We start from the raw sequence: 24,831 nt of genomic DNA, 5'->3' as shown, positions 1-24,831 counted from the left end.
TAAAATAATAAAAAGAAAAAAATCTTAATGATATTCACCTGTACAAAAGGCACATCTCTCCTTCCATGGGCAATGTGCGCCATGACTGAATAGGCTACACTTCCACTCTCAAAATCCAAGCTATTATCAACTGCATTACTTTTAAGACCTGCTTTTTGTGGGTCTTAAAACTTACCAAAAGCGCTGCCTGAAATTATCACTTTTGCACTTGTTTTTAAGGACATACCTTAATCATTGCCACCCCTCCCACCTCGCAAGCAAGCTGATGTTAGACAGGTAAATTGCCAAATCTGGCATGAGGGCTGGAAAATGCCAGTGTGTCAGTTTTGACACAACGAAATTGAAAACTAACGTGAATTTGAAACTTGCGCCTCCTTAGAGCCAGTCGAAAATAGAGCTCTAAGTGTGTAATTAAGATGCAAATATCCACATGAATAAAACACGGGTGATTTTAGCCTACAACATTTGCAATGGTACTTTAGGTATTTCATGCTTGTAATATGGAGAATGTCTCTGCCACTCATCTCCTGATTCCTCTTCTTAATGGACTCATTAGAAGCAATGTACTACTTCAAACTCACCAATCCTAATCTTAGGAAGACTCAATTACAAGAATGTATTTCAAGTAGTAAAGCAAAGTGTCTCTTGGATTATCCATTTAACTTTGAATATCATCATTAATGACTGAGTAGCAGCGAGATAAAGGAAGGCTGTTGTCTGGAAACAGGGTCTGTGGAGAGTCAACTGTTAGAGTTGGAAGATCGCATGCTTTTAAAGTTTTTCAAGACCTGCAGAGAGCTAGAGAGGTCTCCACTGAAAGAAATCAAATCAAATCAAATTGTATTGGTCACATTAACCTGTTGAGCAGATGTTATTGTGGGTGTAGCGAAATGCTTGTGCTTCTAGCTCAGACGATGGAGTAATATGTAACAATTACACAACATATACACACAAATCTAAGTAAAGGAATGGATTTAAGATATACAAATATATGTATGAGCAATGTCAGAGTGGCATAGAATAAGATACAGTAGAATAGTATAGGATAGAGTATATACATATGAGATGTGTATTGCAAGATATGTAGACAGTGACTAGTGTTCCATTTGTTAAACTGGCCAGTGATTTTAAGCCTGTATATACTGTAGGCAGAAGCCTCTATGTGCTTCTGGATCATAGCGGGGTGAACAGGCAGTGGCTCGGATGGTTGTTGTCCTTGATTATCTTTTTGGCCTTCCTGTGACATCGGGTGCTGTAGGTGTCCTGGAGGGCAGGTAGTTTGCCACGGGTGATGCGTTGGTGCAGACCGCACCACCCTCTGGTGAGCCCTGTGGTTGCGGGCAGGGCCTCGAGCTTAATGATGAGCTTGTAGGGTACTATGGTGTTGAATGCTGAGCTTTAGTCAATGAACAGAATTGTTACATATGTATTCCTCTTGTCCAGATGGGACAGGGCAGAATGCAGTGTGATGGCGATGGCTAAATCTGTGGATCTATTGGGGCGGTAAGCAAATTGAAGTGGGTCTAGGGTGGCAGGTAAGGACGAGGTGATATGATTCTTGACTAGTCTCTCAAGGCACTTTATGATGACAGGAGTGCTACGGGGCAATAGTAATTTAGTTCAATTAACTTGGCTTGGGTACAGGAACAATGGTGGCCATCTTGAAGCATGTGGGGACAGCAGACTAGGATACTGAGAGATTGAATATGTTCGTAAATACACCAGCCAGCTGGTCTGGGCATGCTCTAAGGATGCGGCTAGGGATGCCGTCTGGGCCGGCAGCCTTGTGAGGGTTAACACGCTGAAATGTCTTACTCACATCATCCACAGAGAAGGAGAGGCCACTGTCATTGGTTTCGGGCCACATCGGTGGCATTGTGTTACCCTCAAAGCAGGCAAAGAAGGTGTTTGGCTTGTCTGGAAGCGAGACGTCGGTGTCCACGACGTGGCTGTTTTTTCTTGTGTAGTCGGTGATTGTCTGTAGACCCTGCCACATCGTGTCTGAGCCGTTGAACAGTGTATTCGTCAATATTATTCTCGGATGCTACCCGGAACATATCCCAGTCCACGTGATCAAAACAATCTTGAAGCGTGGATTCTGATTGGTCAGACCAGCGTTGAATAGTCCTTAGCATGTGTACTTCCTATTTGAGTTTCTGTCCATAGGATGGGAGAAGCTAAATGGAGTCGTGGTCAGATTTGCCCGAAAAGAGGGCAGGGGAGGGCCTTCTAGGCATCCCAGAAGTTGGAGTAACAGTGGTCGAGTGTTTTAGCAGCGCGAGTACTACAGTCAATATGTTTGGGAGAACAACATTTCATGAAAACAAGAGATTTCATTATATTAAAATGAGTTCCATTGCATCCTTCTTACACAGACTGACCGCTATGTGGTTCAATGCTAACCCAAATATCACAGAGTAAGTGGATACTGAGTGTGTTCTCCTTGTTCTACAGACAGCAGCCATAGTGAGTTGGCTCAGCCATCGTTGACCATCCAGACGTACCCATACGGGGGCTGTGAGTCAGTAGAGATGTCCTACCAAGCAGGCCAGTTCCAGCCAGCCATCCGTGTAGCCGACCTCCTCCAGCACATCACCCAGATGAAGTGTGGCCAGGGCTACGGCTTCAAGGAAGAGTATGAGGTAAGAATGGTTAGTACTGTTTTATCAACATTGCAGTGAATTCTAAGTGTGGTTTTTGACATGAGGTCGCGTCAATGTGGCCAGGAACTGTCCAATATCGTCAGTTTGCACTTTTACAAGACGTCCTATTGTTGTTTGCGATCTGTTTGAGTTGATTTGATTCCTTGCCCCATGTGCATTACCATTAGCTCACATCTCTGTTTGAATGATATGATGACATCTAATTTGCACTTTCCCTCTTTAGAATAAGGGAAACACATCAAATATTTATTGAAAATCACATTTAAAAACATCATTAGTATTCTCTGAAATATTAAACAGACTTCCAACCAATCCTATTGATCAATGGCTCGACTCGTCTTGGAATATGATTTTTTTATTACTCGGCATTGCATCTTAAGTCCAGTAAAGTATTTAAATTTGAAGGTGGCACAAAAGTGACATATAAGATAAGGTATGTGGCATAATACAATTAAATATGCCCACAGTCATATTCCTAATGCCAAATCACTCCTCCAATTATTTTTCATTTTCTCCTGAGAGTGAAAAGCATGGAACTATCAATATTACTGCAGATATACCTATTTACCTATACATAGCTGGTTTAGACTTTTTTTTAAGTACGATGAGTTGCGCTGGATAAGAGTGCCTGCTAAATGACTCAGATGTGAATGTAAAAATAACTCTAGCAGAGATGGGACCAAGTCACAAAAACGTCTCATGTCGCAAGGTCCAAGTCTCAAGTCGAGTCCCAAAAAGATTGGGTCAAGTCTTGAGTCAAGCCCAAATCGTGCATTCTACAGTAGATGTGGACCGATTATGATTTTTCAACGCCGATACCGCTACCGATTATTGGGGGGCCAAAAAAAAACAGATACCGATTAATCGGCCGATTTAAACATTTTTTTATTTGTAATAATGACAATTACAACAATACTGAATGAACACTTATTTTAACTTAATATAATGCATATCAATAAAATCAATTTAGCCTCAAGTAAATAATTAAACATGTTCAATTTGGTTTAAATAATGCAAAAACAAAGTGTTGGAGAAGAAAGTAAAAGTGCAATATGTGCTATGTAAGAAAGCTAACATTTCAGTTCCTTGCTCAGAACATGAGAACATATGAAAGCTGGTTCCTTTTAACATGAGTCTTCAATATTCCCTGGTAAGAAGTTTTAGGTTGTAGTTATTATAGGAATTATAGGACTATTTCCCTCTATACCATTTGTATTGGATGTTCTTATAGGCACTTTAGTATTTCCAGTGTAACAGTATAGCTTCCGTCCCTCTCCTCGCTCCTCCCTGGGCTCGAACCAGCAACACAATGACAACAGCCACCATCGAAGCAGCGTTACCCATGCAGAGCAAGGGAAACAACCACCCCAAGGCTCAGAGCGAGTCAAGTTTGAAAAACTATTAGCGCACGCTAACTAGCTAGCCATTTCACTTCAGTTACACCAGCCTCATCTCGGGAGTTGATAGGCTTTAAGTCATAAACAAGCCTCATCTCGGGAGTTTATAGGCTTGAAGTCATTAACAGCGCAATGCTTGACGCACAACGAAGAGATGCTGGCAAAATGCACGAAAGTGCTGTTTGAATGAATGTTCTGCCTACCACCGCTCAGTCAGATACTTACATACTTGAATGCTTGTATGCTCAGTCAGATTATATGCAACGCAGGACACGCTAGATAATATCTAGTAATATCGGCGCCCAAAAATACCGAACTTTATGAAAACGTGAAATCGGCCCTTAATTAATCGGCCATTCCGATTAATCGGTCGACCTCTAATCCACAGTAAGAGCAAGTCAAGTTAAGTCGAGTCAAAATCTTTTTCAAGTTTCAAGTCAAGTAAAATAAATCTATACATGCAATTACTTTTTCAACTACTACTAACCTTTGTCTATTTATTGAGGCTACAAGACAGCCCTTTTCATTATTTTCTCTACAACACAAAAACATGTAATAATTAATGTTGACAACAAATTCCAAATGCAACTAAATTATACATTTCAAGCAATTTTGACATGCTAAAAGACCAATAGGCATATGCTAGTAATTGTTACTTGATGCCCCATTGCTGGTGATCTTGCAAAGTAAATGGTTAATTTACTTGATCACCCAAAAGTTGTTTTTTTAATATTAATTTATGGCAATCGTCTCTCACTCCAATTTGATGTTTGTGCTGCACCCGATCCTATAGCTGTACAGCAAATCAGCAATCTGCTCGCCAGCTCACTGGTTTTCAAACTGTTTTTTGAGACCCCCAAAAAGGAATGTTTCAAAGCTTGCGACCCCCACACACGCACATGCGCACAATCACTGCGCAAATGTCATTACAGCCATAAACAGTGATGCACAAGATACATAAGTAAACTTTGTTTTACTCCTGCATTTTGATCTGAAAGTGATTCATGTTAGCCGTCGATATCGAGTAGGGATATCATGTCGTATTACCACTCCTCTGGATTCCAGAGCAAGCAGGATGGCATGGCCTAACTGTCAGCAGCGGAGGGTGGAGGGTGCAGGCTCGGATGGGAAACATGATCCGTCTGTAGCCTTTTTCTTCCTCACAAATATCATAATTAATTGGCCAGAATATGTTAAACCTTCATTCCCTAAGTATTGAGGTTGTGCAATGTTACAGCTATCTTTAAACATATTGCCAGTACCACCACTGAGGTATATAATTATAACCCAACCACACTAGGCCTATCTGAAATATGAAGATGATCAATGAAATCACCAGATTAGCGTCCATAGCAGATTGCTAAACAGTACTTTCTATGGATAATATTACATTTACATTACATTTACATTTAAGTCATTTAGCAGACGCTCTTATCCAGAGCGACCTACAAATTGGTGCATTCACCTTATGACATCCAGTGGAACAGCCACTTTACAATAGTGCATCTACATATTTTAAGGGGGGGGGGTGAGAAGGATTACTTTATCCTATCCTAGGTATTCCTTAAAGAGGTGGGGTTTCAGGTGTCTCCGGAAGGTGGTGATTGACTCCGCTGTCCTGGCGTCGTGAGGGAGTTTGTTCCACCATTGGGGAGCCAGAGCAGCGAACAGTTTTGACTGGGCTGAGCGGGAACTGTACTTCCTCAGTGGTAGGGAGGCGAGCAGGCCAGAGGTGGATGAACGCAGTGCCCTTATTTGGGTGTAGGGCCTGATCAGAGCCTGGAGGTACTGAGGTGCCGTTCCCCTCACAGCTCCGTAGGCAAGCACCATGGTCTTGTAGCGGATGCGAGCTTCAACTGGAAGCCAGTGGAGAGAGCGGAGGAGCGGGGTGACGTGAGAGAACTTGGGAAGGTTGAACACCAGACGGGCTGCGGCGTTCTGGATGAGTTGTAGGGGTTTAATGGCACAGGCAGGGAGCCCAGCCAACAGCGAGTTGCAGTAATCCAGACGGGAGATGACAAGTGCCTGGATTAGGACCTGTGCCGCTTCCTGTGTGAGGCAGGGTCGTACTCTGCGGATGTTGTAGAGCATGAACCTACAGGAACGGGCCACCGCCTTGATGTTAGTTGAGAACGACAGGGTGTTGTCCAGGATCACGCCAAGGTTCTTAGCGCTCTGGGAGGAGGACACAATGGAGTTGTCAACCGTGATGGCGAGATCATGGAACGGGCAGTCCTTCCCCGGGAGGAAGAGCAGCTCCGTCTTGCCGAAGTTCAGCTTGAGGTGGTGATCTGTCATCCACACTGATATGTCTGCCAGACATGCAGAGATGCGATTCGCCACCTGGTCATCAGAAGGGGGAAAGGAGAAGATTAATTGTGTGTCGTCTGCATAGCAATGATAGGAGAGACCATGTGAGGTTATGACAGAGCCAAGTGACTTGGTGTATAGCGAGAATAGGAGAGGGCCTAGAACAGAGCCCTGGGGGACACCAGTGGTGAGAGCGCATGGTGAGGAGACAGATTCTCGCCACGCCACCTGGTAGGAGCGACCTGTCAGGTAGGACGCAATCCAAGCGTGGGCCACGCCGGAGATGCCCAACTCGGAGAGGGTGGAGAGGAGGATCTGATGGTTCACAGTATCGAAGGCAGCCGATAGGTCTAGAAGGATGAGAGCAGAGGAGAGAGAGTTAGCTTTAGCGGTGCGGAGCGCCTCCGTGATACAGAGAAGAGCAGTCTCAGTTGAATGACTAGTCTTGAAACCTGACTGATTTGGATCGAGAAGGTCATTCTGAGAGAGATAGCGGGAGAGCTGACCAAGGACGGCACGTTCAAGAGTTTTGGAGAGAAAAGAAAGAAGGGATACTGGTCTGTAGTTGTTGACATCGGAGGGATCGAGTGTAGGTTTTTTCAGAAGGGGTGCAACTCTCGCTCTCTTGAAGACGGAAGGGACGTAGCCAGCGGTCAGGGATAAGTTGATGAGCGAGGTGAGGTAAGGGAGAAGGTCTCCGGAAATGGTCTGGAGAAGAGAGGAGGGGATAGGGTCAAGCGGGCAGGTTGTTGGGCGGCCGGCCGTCACAAGACGCGAGATTTCATCTGGAGAGAGAGGGGAGAAAGAGGTCAGAGCACAGGGTAGGGCACTGTGAGCAGAACCAGCGGTGTCGTTTGACTTAGCAAACGAGGATCGGATGTCGTCGACCTTCTTTTCAAAATGGTTGACGAAGTCATCTGCAGAGAGGGAGGAGGGGGGAGGGGGAGGAGGATTCAGGAGGGAGGAGAAGGTGGCAAAGAGCTTCCTAGGGTTAGAGGCAGATGCTTGGAATTTAGAGTGGTAGAAAGTGGCTTTAGCAGCAGAGACAGAGGAGGAAAATGTAGAGAGGAGGGAGTGAAAGGATGCCAGGTCCGCAGGGAGGCGAGTTTTCCTCCATTTCCGCTCGGCTGCCCGGAGCCCTGTTCTGTGAGCTCGCAATGAGTCGTCAAGCCACGGAGCGGGAGGGAGGACCGAGCCGGCCTGGAAGATAGGGGACATAGAGAGTCAAAGGATGCAGAAAGGGAGGAGAGGAGGGTTGAGGAGGCAGAATCAGGAGATAGGTTGGAGAAGGTTTTAGCAGAGGGAAGAGATGATAGGATGGAAGAGGAGAGAGTAGCGGGGGAGAGAGAGCGAAGGTTGGGACGGCGCGATACCATCCGAGTAGGGGCAGTGTGGGAAGTGTTGGATGAGAGCGAGAGGGAAAAGGATACAAGGTAGTGGTCGGAGACTTGGAGGGGAGTTGCAATGAGGTTAGTGGAAGAACAGCATCTAGTAAAGATGAGGTCGAGCGTATTGCCTGCCTTGTGAGTAGGGGGAAGGTGAGAGGGTGAGGTCAAAAGAGGAGAGGAGTGGAAAGAAGGAGGCAGAGAGGAATGAGTCAAAGGTAGACGTGGGGAGGTTAAAGTCGCCCAGAACTGTGAGAGGTGAGCCATCCTCAGGAAAGGAGCTTATCAAGGCATCAAGCTCATTGATGAACTCTCCGAGGGGACCTGGAGGGCGATAAATGATAAGGATGTTAAGCTTGAAAGGGCTGGTAACTGTGACAGCATGAAATTCAAAGGAGGCGATAGACAGGTGGGTAAGGGGAGAAAGAGAGAATGACCACTTGGGAGAGATAAGGATCCCGATGCCACCACCCCGCTGACCAGAAGCTCTCGGGTGTGCGAGAACACGTGGGCGGACGAAGAGAGAGCAGTAGGAGTAGCAGTGTTATCTGTGGTGATCCATGTTTCTGTCAGTGCCAAGAAGTCGAGGGACTGGAGGGAGGCATAGGCTGAGATGAACTCTGCCTTGTTGGCTGCAGATCGGCAGTTCCAGAGGCTACCGGAGACCTGGAACTCCACGTGGGTCGTGCGCGCTGGGATCACCAGATTAGGGTGGCAGCGGCCACGCGGTGTGGAGCGTTTGTATGGTCTGTGCAGAGAGGAGAGAACAGGGATAGACAGACACATAGTTGACAGGCTACAGAAGAGGCTACGCTAATGCAAGGAGATTGAATGACAAGTGGACTACACGTCTCAAATGTTCAGAAAGTTAAGCTTACGTAGCAAGAATCTTATTGACTAAAATGATTAAAATGATACAGTACTGCTGAAGTAGGCTAGCTGGCAGTGGCTGCGTTGTTGACTTTGTAGGCTAGCCGGCAGTGGCTGCGTTGTTGACACTACACTAATCAAGTTGTTCCGTTGAGTGTAATAGTTTCTACAGTGCTGCTATTCGGGGGCTAGCTGGCTAGCTAGCAGTGTTGATTACGTTACGTTGCGTTAAAAGAACGACAACAATTATCTTTGATACACAGACGGCTATGTAGCTAGCTATGTAGCTAGCTACGATCAAACAAATCAAACCGTTGTGCTGTAATGAAATGAAATGAAAAATGTGATACTACCTGTGGAGCGAAGCGGAATGCGACCGGGTTGTTGAGTGCGGAAGTTCTATTCAGTAGACGTTGGCTAGCTGTTGGCTAGCTAGCAGTGTCTCCTACGTTAAGGACGACAAATAGCTGGCTAGCTAACCTCAGTAAATTAAGATAATCACTCTAAGACTACACGCTCTAAACTACACAATTATCTTGGATACGAAGACAGCAAAGACAACTATGTAGCTAGCTAACACTACACTAATCAAGTCGTTCAGTTGAGTGTAATAGTTTCTACAGTGCTGCTATTCGGTAGACGGTGGACGTATGCTAGCTGGCTAGCTGCTGGGCAGATAGCAGTGTAGACTACGTTAGGACGACGAAATACAAGTTGCAATAGAAGTGCTGATATTAACGTAATGTAAGTAGGCTACTCTGTTTTTGCCAGACAAAACCTGAGCAAATGAAACAAGGGCTTTCTGGTCACTAATCTGAATATGTGCACCTGCCTTTACACACTAATGACGATGACTGGTCATTGGTCAACAGTCAAGACACACAACTTTTTGGTTCTGAAGCACAGATTCAATGTTTATGATCGAATAAGCAAAGGTATAAATACAAAATACAAATGATAAAAAATATTTTTCCCATTCAGTTTCATGAGTTCTTCTTCTTATTCTTATTCATTTCATATCCTGAGATTTTAGCGTATTCTGAAAATATTGTATATTTTATCAAATATTATATAGGCCTAATTCAATTGGTGCTAATTCCCCACCTGAGGAAGTGGAAACTCAAAACACATAAACTAGGTCGCTACCTCTAAATTGAACATCTACTGCTAGTAGCCATGTATTAATCTACTGTACGATGGCAGATTTCACACGCTCTGTATTTCAAAGCCATATCAGATAACTTGATTGTAAAACAGTGTGCTTTGAGCTCAATAATGATTGTTGAGAAATACATTATATTATACATACAGAAAGTGGAGACTCCTCTCTTTATTGTGGAGAATTTTTTCCCCCACATTTGGTGTTTTTTCCCCGCAATTTAATTTTGAAATGTTATACAATCATGATGGGCACATGAGGGAGAGAGAGAGTGTGAGAAGCTCGCTCATTATAGCAGCCCCAGCGAAACGGCCTGGCACAGCAGAATATTGAGGATAATACACTTTACTGTTTAACAAATTCAGGATTTTATCTGCCCCAAAAATGGGACAATTGGATTGAGGTGACCAGATAGAATGGTGTAGCTTGCACCAATGCGTCCAATTCAAAATGTAACTCGCACAGGCAAGTTAAAGGGTCGCAAAATGCGACTAAATAGTCTGGAGCCCTGACAGTTGTCTATTCCCACTTGTATTAACTTTCCCTTTCATTAAAAAAGTCAGCCTTCCGGCAACACACTGCTGTGGGTAGTCGATTATTGTGTCTACATCTATAGACAGGTCTTCTAGAGAAAGCCATTCCTAAGGCTCTGTAATACAATACTTTACTGATACTCTTACTGTTATGGTAAAATAAGTCAATTAAGTGTTTCTTCCTCTTCTTGGTACATAAGGGCCAAAATTCATAGTGTAGGAAAGGAAGAATTTTAGAGCTTTGTTAAGGTTAAGGTTGTGAAGGTTCTATTCAACTTCTTTGCTGTAGGACTCCAGTAGCTTCCTGTCTTTAAAATGAGATGCATTGCCTTTTCCCTCACTCACTGTGCCTGCACTGATAAAGCCAGCAATTGAGCCTGTTATTTAAAGGGTCATCCATCTGCAGGGATATTTTATAACGCCTTTTTGTTATCACTTCCCCCTCTAACCTGATTTGCCTCACATTTTCAGCACCTATCCCATTGCAAATTAAGTTGGCACTCCTTTGGCACTTATATTTTACTCGCTGCCTGTGTGTCCATGCTTGCTTATAAAATATAAAGGTCGTATTTTTTCATACGGTCGATGGGGAATGTCAATAAATTGGCATGCATTCCCGAACATGACTTGTGGCTAGTGGATCGTGAATGCGGGCGGAGAATATCTTCAGAGACATACATTCAGTGCTTTCTATTATGGTGAAGACGTTTTTTCATGTTTTCATTTGTGTTCTGTCATTATGTGCTCCAGTATCGTTTATGACTTGTTCAACGGTTGTGTGGGGGTTGTGAACCTGCGCGTGTGTGTGTTTGTGTGTGCATGTGTGTGTGTGCGCGGGCATGCATTTGTATGTGCGTGAGTGTGTGTGTGTGTGTGAAATAGATAGCATGTGAAAGAGAATGAGAAGGAGACAGGACTAAAGAGAGCTAGAGAAAAAGGGAGGGAGGGTGGGAGAGATAAATAGATATCTGAGGACTGATTAAAGGCGATAACGGCCACCTGTGTGTGTTTGTCAGCATAATCGGTCTATTACTCACATCCTGACAGATGCACTGAGAGAGGGAGACAGCCCTCACTGGCACAAACCACACACATGGATGGGCCCACATAAACAAACAGGGGAACGGAGCACTTAACATGGACATCTAGAGACACAAAGAACAAGGAGAGGACTAATTGAATCAAAGTCAAAAGCATTTGGACATTTGGTCGCCGTCATAAAGGGACCCGACCTCAATCGATAGCACATTGGTTTGAGATAGAACCCTCTACCACCTTCTCTGTGTGTGACATTGTATGCTAACAATGGATGGAACCCAAATGGCATCCTATTTCCTTTATAGTGCACTACATTTAAAGGGGAATGGAAACACTATGATTTAGAACGCCACCCTATGGGCAGATGGGAGAATTGGACGAGGTGTATGGTGTCTCATCCCTGCGCGTGTCATTTCTTGCATAAGGCGCGCATAGCTAGAAGCAAAGGAATTGAAGAAACGTTTGAATAAAACCAGTTCATTTAGTAAATCGAGCCTAGCCTAAAACATATACCAAATGCCTGCGCCTTATGTAAAAATAGTATTAGTGAGCTTGTCCACTTTAACAACAGGTTCAAGCGTAACCAGATAAACTACTTTCAGTGCGCACTAATCCCATGTCCCTGACGCAAGAGTAGTGACTTCAACTAGCCTTGGCTACAATCTATTGGAAAGTAATGGTAACTACACTGAGTAGCTAGTTGTCAAAGTAGACTATAATAAATGGCATATATGGCATATAATAACTATAATAACTATAATAATATATGCCATTTATCCAAAGCAAACTGGGTACATGACAGTGGAAACAGATCATAGAAACAGGATTACAATGTTGATATCATGGATGGTCAGTCCTTGCATCTATAGCACTGTCTGTGAATTTCAGAGTGGTTACATTTCTCCAGCCCCATCCCTCAGCTTTTTACAGGAAAAAAAGAGCAGGGAGACACTTTGTTAATTAACATGCAAATTAAAGACACACCAAAGTATGTTACAGATACTATAACAATGTTACATCACTCATACAGTTAGTGAATACACAGCATCCAGTACAGCAAACAATCAATCACTCAAATGTATTTTACCAAAGCCCTTTTTACATCAAAATAATAACCACAGTGGTTATAGAGTGTGCAACAATTCAACACCTCAGGAGCAAATGTCAGTTGGCTTTTCATAGCTGAGCATTCATAGGTTGAGAGAGAGAGTCGAAACGGCAGGACCGAGACAAGGTAGCACATCCATTGAAAAGGGTAATAAAAAAGCTATGGTAAAACATTTACACTTCGATTCCCTTTATGGATGGGTGTATCTTTGAATTCGCTGTTGAATGGCCTGCTACTTCTCCATTTTCGGAGCACCACCCCACTCCCCCAAAGTGATCGATAGTATTTCTTGGTTTGCACTGTGATGATTGTGATTCTGAGCTCTCAGGTTCATACAGCGAGCTCTGGTCTTCACTGATCTCACTCTCCGTCAGCTCCATCTGTGGCGTAGAGGGGCAAGACTCTGTTGTATACTTATGGTCGTGAGCACAATCTAGCTGAGGCAGCTGTCTATCGTTGTCTCTGATTGGGGATCATACTTAGGCAGCCTTTTTTCCACCTTTAGTTCATGAGATCTTGCTTTTGTATAGTTGCTGTGTTAGCGCTACAAAATGTTACATTCGTTTTTTTTTGGTGTTAATCAAATAATGAAAGATGTACACTTACAACGCTGCACCTTGGTCCAATTCTTCTCTAAACGATTGTGACAGGTGGACCTCTTCTTCACCGCAGCACATGAACACTGTGGCACCAAGGGGTCAGTTTGGCATGCTGTACTAACCATTCTTCCCTGTTGGTAGAAAACAATTAAGGCATCTATTAGTCTATAGTTATATTCAAGAATATACTTGAAATAAACAATAGCCTTAGAAATAACATGGATTTGCATGTCATCCTGAAAACAAACGTTTTATTAAGACAAGATAACCCAGATATATCAGTCGGCATTGACAAGATACCTGTCATGTAGGCTTTGTCACCACACACACTAACGGCGTTCGTCTGTTGAAGGAAGAGAGTCGGACCGAAATGCAGCGTGTTGGTTACTCATGACTTTAATGAATGAAAACGTAACATGAAATAACTCATAAATACAAAACAACAAACAGAACGTGAAACTTATTACAGCCTATCTGGTGAACACTACACAGAGACAGGAACAATCACCCACGAAATACAAAGCGAAACTCAGGCTCCCTAAATACGGTTCCCAATCAGAGACAACGAGAATCACTTGACTCTGATTGAGAATCGCCTCAGGCAGCCAAGCCTATACAACACCCCTAATCAGCCGCGATCCCAAATACTACAAACCCCAATATGAAAAACAACATATAAACCCATGTCACACCCTGGCCTACCCAAACATATAACAAAAACACAAAATACAATGACCAAGGCGTGACACACACAGCAAATACAGGGACATTTATTTTATTCTGTAATTTGTATCATAGGTACACTTCAACTGTGAGAGACAGAATCTAAAACAAAAATTCAAAATATCACATTGTATGATTTTTAATTTGCATTTCTCAAGTCTCAAAATGGCAACCTATTCCCTATAGAGTGCAGGACCAATAGGGCTTTGGTCAAAAGTAGTACACTATATAGAGAATAGGGTGCCATTTGGGACGCTGGCCAAAACTAGGGCTGGTTAATGGCCCCACAGTAAAAGGTATCTGTTGATTAACAAAAGGTCATAGAGCACCCATGGAGTACCCACTCACAGGAACTGCATAAATGCACTAGCATCCAGGAGTACTCACAATCAGCGTCTCTTTTAATGTACATTTTCAAAGGTTTGGTTGAGTTGTTTTTGCAACTATGTACTGTATGTGAGCATGCCTGTCTGTGTATGTATTGCTCTGAACATGAGCCTCTCTGTGTTCGTTTGTGTGTGCATGCGTGTGTATATGTTTGTGCTTGTGTGTTGTTTGTGTATGTCCACACGCAAGAGTGTGTTTATGCATTCGTCCATTTGTCTTTATGCGTGTGTCCTTGCACGTGTGTATGTGTGTGATGATGAGGCTGTGGGGGAGGCAATGCTTCCTCTGCCCTATGGGTTTTCATTTCTCTGCGTACAGAGACCCTCTCTCCCTCCCACACCCCTGCCTCTATCTTATCACATCACCACCGTCTACCAGGGGACGAGAGTGTGGGAGTTCTCCCTCTTCACTTTCTCTTTCCTCTCTCTTTTTCTTTTTCAAGAATATTAATATTCGCAAAAAACTACAGATTGGAGATGAGAGGGATTGCATTAAGGGCATTTTCTTTTTCTTTTTGAAAAAAAATCAGCAATCCCCTGACCGTAAAGTAAAAGGGAAGTTGAACGTTTTACCGCAGGCGTGCAATTATTCACCTCACTCCCACTTGCTCTCATTATCGGACAGGAAACGATGGATAGATAAATACTAGCCAGAGTGAGCCATCGGACTGCAACACACTGGCATAGAGGCCCGGATCGTGTTCATTAGGTCATGCAGCAGAAACACAAGCATTACTGAAGTCCAGGTATGGAGGGGCCCTGTTGAGTTCTGCTTTCTTTGGTGCCTGATGAACATGACACTGAAATCTTTGTTTCTAAACGCTCAAACACAGGTGTTGCCAGAGATACCCATTATTACATGAGTCATGGATTTGGGGTTGATTGGTTGATTTTATTGTTTTTATTTGACAGTTTATTTGACAAACGCATATTACACACAGTTCATACATTTTACAAACTTGACAGGGATAACACAAAGTGAATGACTAATTTTCATTGCGGTACAGACATAGATGTATTACAAAGATACAGATAGTAATCTGCCAGCTTTTGACATTGTTTATGAAATATGTTCTGGTCAGTATAGCTTTAAGTTGTTGCTTTAGTTTGTTCCACTCATCTGCGCTGGTATATAGAAAGGTGTTCTTACCTGATAGACTCTTTAAATTTGAAACAGTCAATATCAGTCTTAAATAATTGGATAGGTACCTGGGGCTGAGGCAGTAAAAATTATGTGGACAAGAACAAGTTGAAAGATAGTTGCAAGCAGCAATGCCGGGGTTCTGCTGTGGGCCTACCGTGCCACCATCATGACAAATTGGACACGTTGCCCTAGGATGAGCTACTATTGTACTGTTTACCACAATTGACAAATATCAGAACTCAAAATCAAACTGACCATGCAATTTGTGTTTGATGCATCTTTGACATTATTTTTTATGATGTTCACTATATTAAATGTATTTTCCAGAATCACTGCACTAAATTTGGCATATAGCATCTATGGATATACATATTCAAACCCAATATATTTCAAGATTAGCTGAAACAATATGGCCGTCAATTAACTTGCATTAATGTTTTCTCCCGTCCAACAGTGCCACCATGCAGCCACACTGAACCACACTTTACAGGATAGCTAGACTCATATCCCTGAGCATGTGTGCAAACTTTCAGCACTCTTTCATCAAACTGATCAAGAGATACTGTATAAACATGTGCCCATTGTAGCACCGCCATGCGGTCGATCTGAATGTCCTTGCGTATGTTGAGTCTTGACAGTGTTATAAATCGGATTGATATGTTATGTGCCAGACCATGTGAATGTTTGTTGTTTGAGATACTGCCCTGGAAAATATTACTTTGGGAGACTTTAGTCAATAGATCTATTGATGCCAAGTATCAAGTTTTATACAGATTCAGTACCAAAGTAGTGTTTTAAGTGTTTTTACAAAATTCTAAGTGGCGGAAAATCCGTAATGGCGGACTTCATGGTACCTTCAGGGAAATGTGTTCCTTGTGAGGAGAGGGACCTATGTACCGAATTTCACGACACAGGATGAGGGGTGTGAGCTTTCAACATTTGCTTGCTAAAGCACCAGCATGTGGCCAATTGGCGTGGCATCGCATGAGATGGTGTGACCCAAGCAAGGTTGCACCCACCTAGGACTTACCATCTCACAGGAATTGACATATTTCCACAAACTTTTTGCGGAACTGGAATAATAATAATAACGGCAACAAATACATTAGTGTTTCTCCAGCTTCACTGCTGAACCCCTAGTGAATACAACCCTTTGCTCTATAGACAGCCAGCCTAGCTGCAAAGGAATCTGAACTCTGAGTGTTTAGCTATCATTTTATTTTATACATTCTTGCCTTATTCATTAATTTATTATTCATACATTTCCTAATTAGGGTTGACTCCTGAACCCTTTGTCATGCAGGTGAAAGAGGACCCAAAAGCGACTTAACAGAAACAGAGTTTATTCAAGTCCAAACAGAAAACGACAAATCCTGAATCCTTAACAGGAAATGTCCAAACAGGGAATAACAGAAATCCTCTAGTCTGTAGAGGGGAATAACAGGAGAAGCGGCCACAGACTGCAGGTCGCTTCGGGTAGGCGCAGGCCGTAGCTGACAGAGACACCTGCTCACACGCAGCATCTGATGAAGGCAAAAACACGACAGGACAGGGCGATACACAATCACAGCACGGTGAATTCTAAACAAGGAACCGACAGGACAGGAACGGAACACAAAGGAAGAAATAGGGACTCTAATCAGGGGAAAGGATCGGGAACAGGTGTGGGAAGACTAAATGATGATTAGGGGAATAGGAACAGCTGGGAGCAGGAACGGAACGATAGAGAGAAGAGAGAGCGAGAGAGTGAGAGAGGGAGGGGAGAGAGAGGGATAGAAAGAGGGAAAGAACCTAATAAGACCAGCAGAGGGAAACGAATAGAATGGGGAGCACAGGGACAAGACATGATAATAAATGACAAACATGACAGTACCCCCCACTCACCGAGCGCCTCCTGGCGCACTCGAGGAGGAATCCTGGCGGCAACGGAGGAAATCATCGATGAGTGAACGGTCCAGCACGTCCCGAGACGGAACCCAACTCCTCTCCTCAGGACCGTAACCCTCCCAATCCACTAAGTATTGGTGACCCCGTCCCCGAGAACGCATGTCCATGATCTTATGTACCTTGTAAATAGGTGCGCTCTCGACAAGGACGGGAGGGGGAGGGAAGACGAACGGGGGTGCGAAGAAAGGGCTTAACACAGGAGACATGGAAGACAGGATGGACGCGACGAAGATGTCGCGGAAGAAGCAGTCGCACAGCGACAGGATTGACGACCTGGGAGACACGGAACGGACCAATGAACCGCGGAGTCAACTTACGAGAAGCTGTCGTAAGAGGAAGGTTGCGAGTGGAAAGCCACACTCTCTGGCCGCAACAATACCTTGGACTCTTAATCCTGCGTTTATTGGAGGCTCTCACCGTCTGTGCCCTGTAACGGCAAAGTGCAGACCTCACCCTCCTCCAGGTGCGCTCACAACGTTGGACAAACGCTTGAGCGGAGGGAACGCTGGACTCGGCAAGCTGGGATGAGAACAGAGGAGGCTGGTAACCCAGACTACTCTGAAACGGAGATAACCCGGTAGCAGACGAAGGAAGCGAATTGTGAGCGTATTCTGCCCAGGGAGCTGTTCTGCCCAAGACGCAGGGTTTCTGAAAGAAAGGCTGCGTAGTATGCGACCAATCGTCTGATTGGCCCTCTCTGCTTGACCGTTAGACTGGGGATGAAACCCGGAAGAGAGACTGACGGACGCACCAATCAAACGACAGAACTCCCTCCAAAACTGTGACGTGAATTGCGGGCCTCTGTCTGAAACGGCGTCTAACGGGAGGCCATGAATTCTGAATACATTCTCAATAATGATTTGTGCCGTCTCCTTAGCGGAAGGAAGTTTAGCGAGGGGAATGAAATGTGCCGCCTTAGAGAACCTATCGACAACCGTAAGAATCACAGTCTTTCCCGCAGACAAAGGCAGACCGGTAATGAAGTCTAAGGCGATGTGAGACCATGGTCGAGAAGGAATGGGGAGCGGTCTGAGACGACCGGCAGGAGGAGAGTTACCCGACTTAGTCTGCGCGCAGTCCGAACAAGCAGCCACGAAACGGCGCGTGTCACGCTCCTGAGTCGGCCACCAAAAGCGCTGGCGAATAGACGCAAGAGTGCCTCGAACACCGGGATGACCAGCTAACTTGGCAGAGTGAGCCCACTGAAGAACAGCCAGACGAGTGGAAACAGGAACGAAAAGGAGGTTACTAGGACAAGCGCGCGGCGACGCAGTGTGCGTGAGTGCTTGCTTAACCTGTCTTTCAATTCCCAGACTGTTAACCCGACAACACGCCCATAAGGAAGAATCCCCTCGGGATCAGTAGAAGCCACAGAAGAACTAAACAGACGGGATAAGGCATCAGGCTTGGTGTTCTTGCTACCCGGACGGTAAGAAATCACAAACTCGAAACGAGCGAAAAACAACGCCCAACGAGCTTGACGGGCATTAAGTCGTTTGGCAGAACGGATGTACTCAAGGTTCTTATGGTCTGTCCAAACGACAAAAGGAACGGTCGCCCCCTCCAACCACTGTCGCCATTCGCCTAGGGCTAAGCGGATGGCGAGCAGTTCACGGTTACCCACATCATAGTTGCGCTCAGATGGCGACAGGCGATGAGAAAAATAAGCGCAAGGATGAACCTTATCGTCAGACTGGAAGCGCTGGGATAGAATGGCTCCCACGCCTACCTCTGAAGCGTCAACCTCGACAATGAATTGTCTAGTGACGTCAGGAGTAACGAGGATAGGAGCGGACGTAAAACGTTCTTTTAGAAGATCAAAAGCTCCCTGGGCGGAACCGGACCACTTAAAACACGTCTTGACAGAAGTAAGAGCTGTGAGAGGGGCAGCAACTTGACCGAAATTACGAATGAAACGCCGATAGAAATTAGCGAAACCTAAAAAGCGCTGCAACTCGACACGTGACCTTGGAACGGGCCAATCACTGACAGCTTGGACCTTAGCGGAATCCATCTGAATGCCTTCAGCGGAAATAACGGAACCGAGAAAAGTAACGGAGGAGACATGAAAAGAGCACTTCTCAGCCTTTACGTAGAGACAATTCTCTAAAAGGCGCTGTAGAACACGTCGAACGTGCTGAACATGAATCTCGAGTGACGGAGAAAAAATCAGGATATCGTCAAGATAGACAAAAACAAAGATGTTCAGCATGTCTCTCAGAACATCATTAACTAATGCCTGAAAAACAGCTGGCGCATTGGCGAGGCCGAACGGCAGAACCCGGTACTCAAAATGCCCTAACGGAGTGTTAAACGCCGTTTTCCACTCGTCCCCCTCTCTGATGCGCACGAGATGGTAAGCGTTACGAAGGTCCAACTTAGTAAAGCACCTGGCTCCCTGCAGAATCTCGAAGGCTGATGACATAAGGGGAAGCGGATAACGATTCTTAACCGTTATGTCATTCAGCCCTCGATAATCCACGCAGGGGCGCAGAGTACCGTCCTTCTTCTTAACAAAAAGAACCCCGCCCGGCCGGAGAGGAAGAAGGCACTATGGTACCGGCGTCAAGAGACACAGACAAATAATCCTCGAGAGCCTTACGTTCGGGAGCCGACAGAGAGTATAGTCTACCTCGAGGAGGAGTGGTCCCCGGAAGGAGATCAATACTACAATCATACGACCGGTGAGGAGGAAGGGAGTTGGCTCGGGACCGACTGAAGACCGTGCGCAGATCATGATATTCCTCCGGCACTCCTGTCAAATCGCCAGGTTCCTCCTGAGAAGTAGGGACAGAAGAAACGGGAGGGATGGCAGACATTAAACACTTCACATGACAAGAAACGTTCCAGGATAGGATAGAATTACTAGACCAATTAATAGAAGGATTATGACATACTAGCCAGGGATGACCCAAAACAACAGGTGTAAACGGTGAACGGAAAATCAAAAAGAAATAGTCTCACTGTGGTTACCAGATACTGTGAGGGTTAAAGGTAGTGTCTCAAATCTGATACTGGGAAGATGACTACCATCTAAGGCGAACATGGGCGTAGGCTTCTCTAACTCTCTGAAAGGAATGTCATGTTTCCGAACCCATGCTTCGTCCATGAAACAACCCTCAGCCCCAGAGTCTATCAAGGCACTACATGTAGCACCCGAACCGGTCCAGCGTAGATGGACCGACAAAGTAGTACAGGATTTTGATGGAGAGACTTGAGTAGTTGCGCTCACCTGTAGCCCTCCGCTTACAGATGAGCTCTGGCTTTTACTGGACATGAATTAACAAAATGTCCAGCAACTCCGCAATAGAGGCACAGGCGGTTGGTGATCCTCCGTTCCCTCTCCTTAGTCGAGATGCGAATCCCTCCCAGCTGCATGGGCTCAGTCTCAAAGCCAGAGGAGGGAGATGGTTGCGATGCGGAGCAGGGAAACACCGTTGATGCGAGCTCTCTTCCACGAGCCCGGTGACGAAGATCTACCCGTCGTTCTATGCGGATGGCGAGAGCAATCAAAGAGTCCACATCTGAAGGAACCTCCCGGGAGAGAATCTCATCCTTGACCACTGCGTGGAGTCCCTCCAGAAAACGAGCGAGCAGCGCCGGCTCGTTCCACTCACTAGAGGCAGCAAGAGTGCGAAACTCAATAGAATAATCCGTTATGGACCGTTCACCTTGGCATAAGGAAGCCAGGGCCCTAGAAGCCTCCCTACCAAAAACTGAACGGTCAAAAACCCGAATCATCTCCTCTTTAAAGTTCTGGAACTTGTTAGAGCAATCAGCCCTTGCCTCCCAGATAGCTGTGCCCCATTCTCGAGCCCGGCCAGTAAGGAGTGAAATGACGTAAGCAACCCGAGCTCTCTCTCTAGAGTATGTGTTGGGTTGGAGAGAGAACACAATCTCACACTGCGTGAGAAAGGAGCGGCACTCAGTGGGCTGCCCGGAGTAGCAAGGTGGGTTATTAACCCTAGGTTCTGGAGGCTCGGCAGGCCAGGAAGTAACAGGTGGCACGAGACGTAGACTCTGGAACTGTCCAGAGAGGTCGGAAACCTGAGCGGCCAGGTTCTCCACGGCATGGCGAGCAGCAGACAATTCCTGCTCGTGTCTGCCGAGCATGGCTCCTTGGATCTCGACGGCAGTGTAACGAGCGTCTGAAGTCGCTGGGTCCATTCCTTGGTCGGTTCCTTCTGTCATGCAGGTGAAAGAGGACCCAAAAGCGACTTAACAGAAACAGAGTTTATTCAAGTCCAAACAGAAAACGACAAATCCTGAATCCTTAACAGGAAATGTCCAAACAGGGAATAACAGAAATCCTCTAGTCTGTAGAGGGGAATAACAGGAGAAGCGGCCACAGACTGCAGGTCGCCGGGTAGGCGCAGGCCGTAGCTGACAGAGACACCTGCTCACACGCAGCATCTGATGAAGGCAAAAACACGACAGGACAGGGCGATACACAATCACAGCACGGTGAATTCTAAACAAGGAACCGACAGGACAGGAACGGAACACAAAGGAAGAAATAGGGACTCTAATCAGGGGAAAGGATCGGGAACAGGTGTGGGAAGACTAAATGATGATTAGGGGAATAGGAACAGCTGGGAGCAGGAACGGAACGATAGAGAGAAGAGAGAGCGAGAGAGTGAGAGAGGGAGGGTGAGAGAGAGGGATAGAAAGAGGGAAAGAACCTAATAAGACCAGCAGAGGGAAACGAATAGAATGGGGAGCACAGGGACAAGACATGATAATAAATGACAAACATGACACCCTTAGCTAACATGGGCTAAGAAATTATAGCATATAGCTTGTGTGTGTATATATATATACACAACAGACTGGAACTATTGAACTACTCTGCATATAGTAAGAACTTGAATGAAAGGAAAAATTTGACTGGCTGAACTTTCTTGAACAAGCATCCGCCTCTTTGTATTATCGTCAGTTTGGAACACAGAGGGAATCACAAAAGCCAAGCTGTAACCAGGGGCGCTCTCTCCTCCAAGAGTGGCAAAGCAACATGTTTTAATCATGTTTCATGAGGACCATTTTCTCTTTCCATCTTTTCTCTCTTTCTCTCTCTTGCACTGTCTGTGTCTTGAAGGCTGCAGTACTGAGCCATTCATTTGTGTCTTGAACTTTTTTACATTCTCTGCCTTTGATCCCAGTGTTTGTGAGCTCTCGTCTGGCTTCCGCTGTGAATGCTGTTATCTGTCAAGGGAGTATCTGGTCAAATCAGCCTCTAAAGTCCATTGCGCATGAGATGGCACTGTCGAGCAAGATGAAAAATAATCGAGAAAGCAAACACTGAGTCGAGAGTGCAGAGGATGGGTCACGCGAAAAGAGGATGAGTGCCGCGAGCGCACAGACCAGTTGAGAAAGAAATTTGGTTGAGAGAACAGGATGTTCGGCGAGAGGGCTCACTTTGGGCGAGCACAATATTATTGCTGCTGATCAAAAATGAGTTAATGACCACAACAATATAGATCTGTATGCAAGGAAACATGGTTCAAATGTGTAAAACCATTTAAAATCATCATTGTCAACCAACAACAGTCACTTGTCTTGACACATTTGGGTTTCAATTGATATTTTTCCTGGATTGGATTTCAGGCTAGCGGGAAGGGGGCTTTGAGGTGGGTCACTTTCACTGGTGTGATGGAAGAGCTAACAAATGCTTGCCCTTGGCCAGTCCAGTGTTGTGTCGAGTGATTGGTTGAGTCTTCTTGGGTACATGATGTCAAACAGATGTGCTTCAGAGCTGTCTGTTTAGCTTGCGAGCCAGCTTGAAAAGTAAGCACCAAATGACTTGGTAAAACCAGCTTCAACTTGATATATAAGCAAGGTAATTGGGAAATAAGTGAAATAGCTATATTATACCTTGAGTGGAATCTACTTAGGTCTAGCTAACACAATGTGCCATAGGAACACAGGAGTGATGGTTGCTGATAATGGGCCTCTGTACGCCTATGTAGATATTCCATTAAAAATCAGCCAGATCCAGCTACAACAGTCATTTACAACATTAACAATATCTACACTGTATTTCTGATCAATTTGACGCTATTTTAATGGACAAAAAACATGTGCTTATCTTTCAAAAACAAGGACATTTCTAAGTGACCCCAAACTTTTGAACGGTAGTGTATGTGCTTAGTTGTGTAAGGCACAAGATGAGTTTGGGAACACCCATGAGCCCAAAACCATTGGAAGAACATGGTCGTCAAGATCAAAGGTGACTCACAGGTCCTATCTTGGCATCCCCCGCCTTGTAGGTGTATTGGTCTAGGGCGATGAAGTAGAAACCTGAATCCATCCTTGTCAGACATATGTTATCTACACACACACTGACCCATGTCCTGAGAACAACTGCAGTGAGAGAGGGAGTAAAAATGCAATGTCAGGAAATGTCATATGCAGAATCGAATTGGAGTTGAAAAGTTTGTTTTGTATTCAAGGTAACAGTCAATTTTATGACTGCTGCTGTATCAAATGAGGCAACTATTGATAATCCTTTCGCAAAATAAGTGATAACATACTATGTGGGACTGAGCCGAGCTATACCAATCCATGCCACTCGTCAGTCAGCATGGCTCTGTATTGAACAATGCCTCCATACAACGTCAAAGCAATTAGAGGAACTCTCAGTACCACTAATGATTAAGTTACGGGCAATGCTGCCGGAGCACGGAGGTGTGGCGCTCCCTCACGTTTTTCCAATTTGAAAATACACAGAGCTGGTATATAACTATTTCTGGAAAATTAATTCTTATACATTCTAAATAAAGTATATTTAATTACCCGTTCTTCTCTGATGGTGGAGAGATTGATGAAGAACTGTAGGCTAAGTGTGTGTGGACTGCGGAGGCCCGTCTGAGGCTTGATCACTTTGGCCAATTAGGATGTTGATTTCTTTTTTTATTCACTTTGTCTGCCTTGATGTTCATAGAACTCCATGGACCCCCTCTTGCGCAGTGGAACCCAGAACGACATGTGACCAGGCGACACCGTTCTGCTGAGGATGCCAAAACCAGAGTGGCTGTAGCCCTGCTTGGGATATTTAGCCTACATTGGCTATTAGTTGAGACGCAGGCCCCGTTCTAGCTTGGTATCATGCCTACTCCCGCTCTCCCTCCCTGGCGCTTGAGGGCGCCAGGCTGCCCAGCACTACGCACTCCTGACACCATCATTACGCATGCCTGATCCCCTCGTCACGCGCATCAGCGATTCATTGCACTCACATGGACTCAATCACTTGTGTTATTTCCTTCCGTATATCTGTCTGTTCCCCGCTTCAGCGTTGATTGTCGTATGTCTTTGTTTTACCCGGTTCTGACGCTGTTCCTGTCCTGTTCCATGTCAGTGTAAATTAAATGTTCACTCTCCGTACCTGCTTCTCATCTTCAACGTCGGTTCTTACACTTGGTATGTCAGGGTGTGCAATTGTAAATGGGAATTCAAAATCAAATCAAATGTATTTATATAGCCCTTCGTACATCAGCTGATATCTCAAAGTGCTGTACAGAAACCCAGCCTAAAACCCCAAACAGCAAGCAATGCAGGTGTAGAAGCACAGTG

General features: G+C 45.0%; 1 protein-coding gene across 1 annotated transcript in view; it reads left to right on the top strand.

Annotated features, from left to right (window-relative positions):
* LOC124008536 (receptor-type tyrosine-protein phosphatase T-like) overlaps nt 1-24,831 on the top strand; it is a 553,654-nt gene that overhangs the window by 409,403 nt on the left and 119,420 nt on the right. The window contains 1 exon segment of the mRNA XM_046319881.1: nt 2,455-2,642. Coding sequence (XP_046175837.1) covers nt 2,455-2,642 — 188 coding nt within the window.

This window comes from Oncorhynchus gorbuscha, linkage group LG21 (genome assembly GCF_021184085.1).
Source record: "Oncorhynchus gorbuscha isolate QuinsamMale2020 ecotype Even-year linkage group LG21, OgorEven_v1.0, whole genome shotgun sequence".
Lineage (NCBI taxonomy): Eukaryota > Metazoa > Chordata > Actinopteri > Salmoniformes > Salmonidae > Oncorhynchus > Oncorhynchus gorbuscha.
Note: the sequence above shows the minus strand (reverse complement) of the source record. Positions and strands in the feature narration are given on the sequence as shown.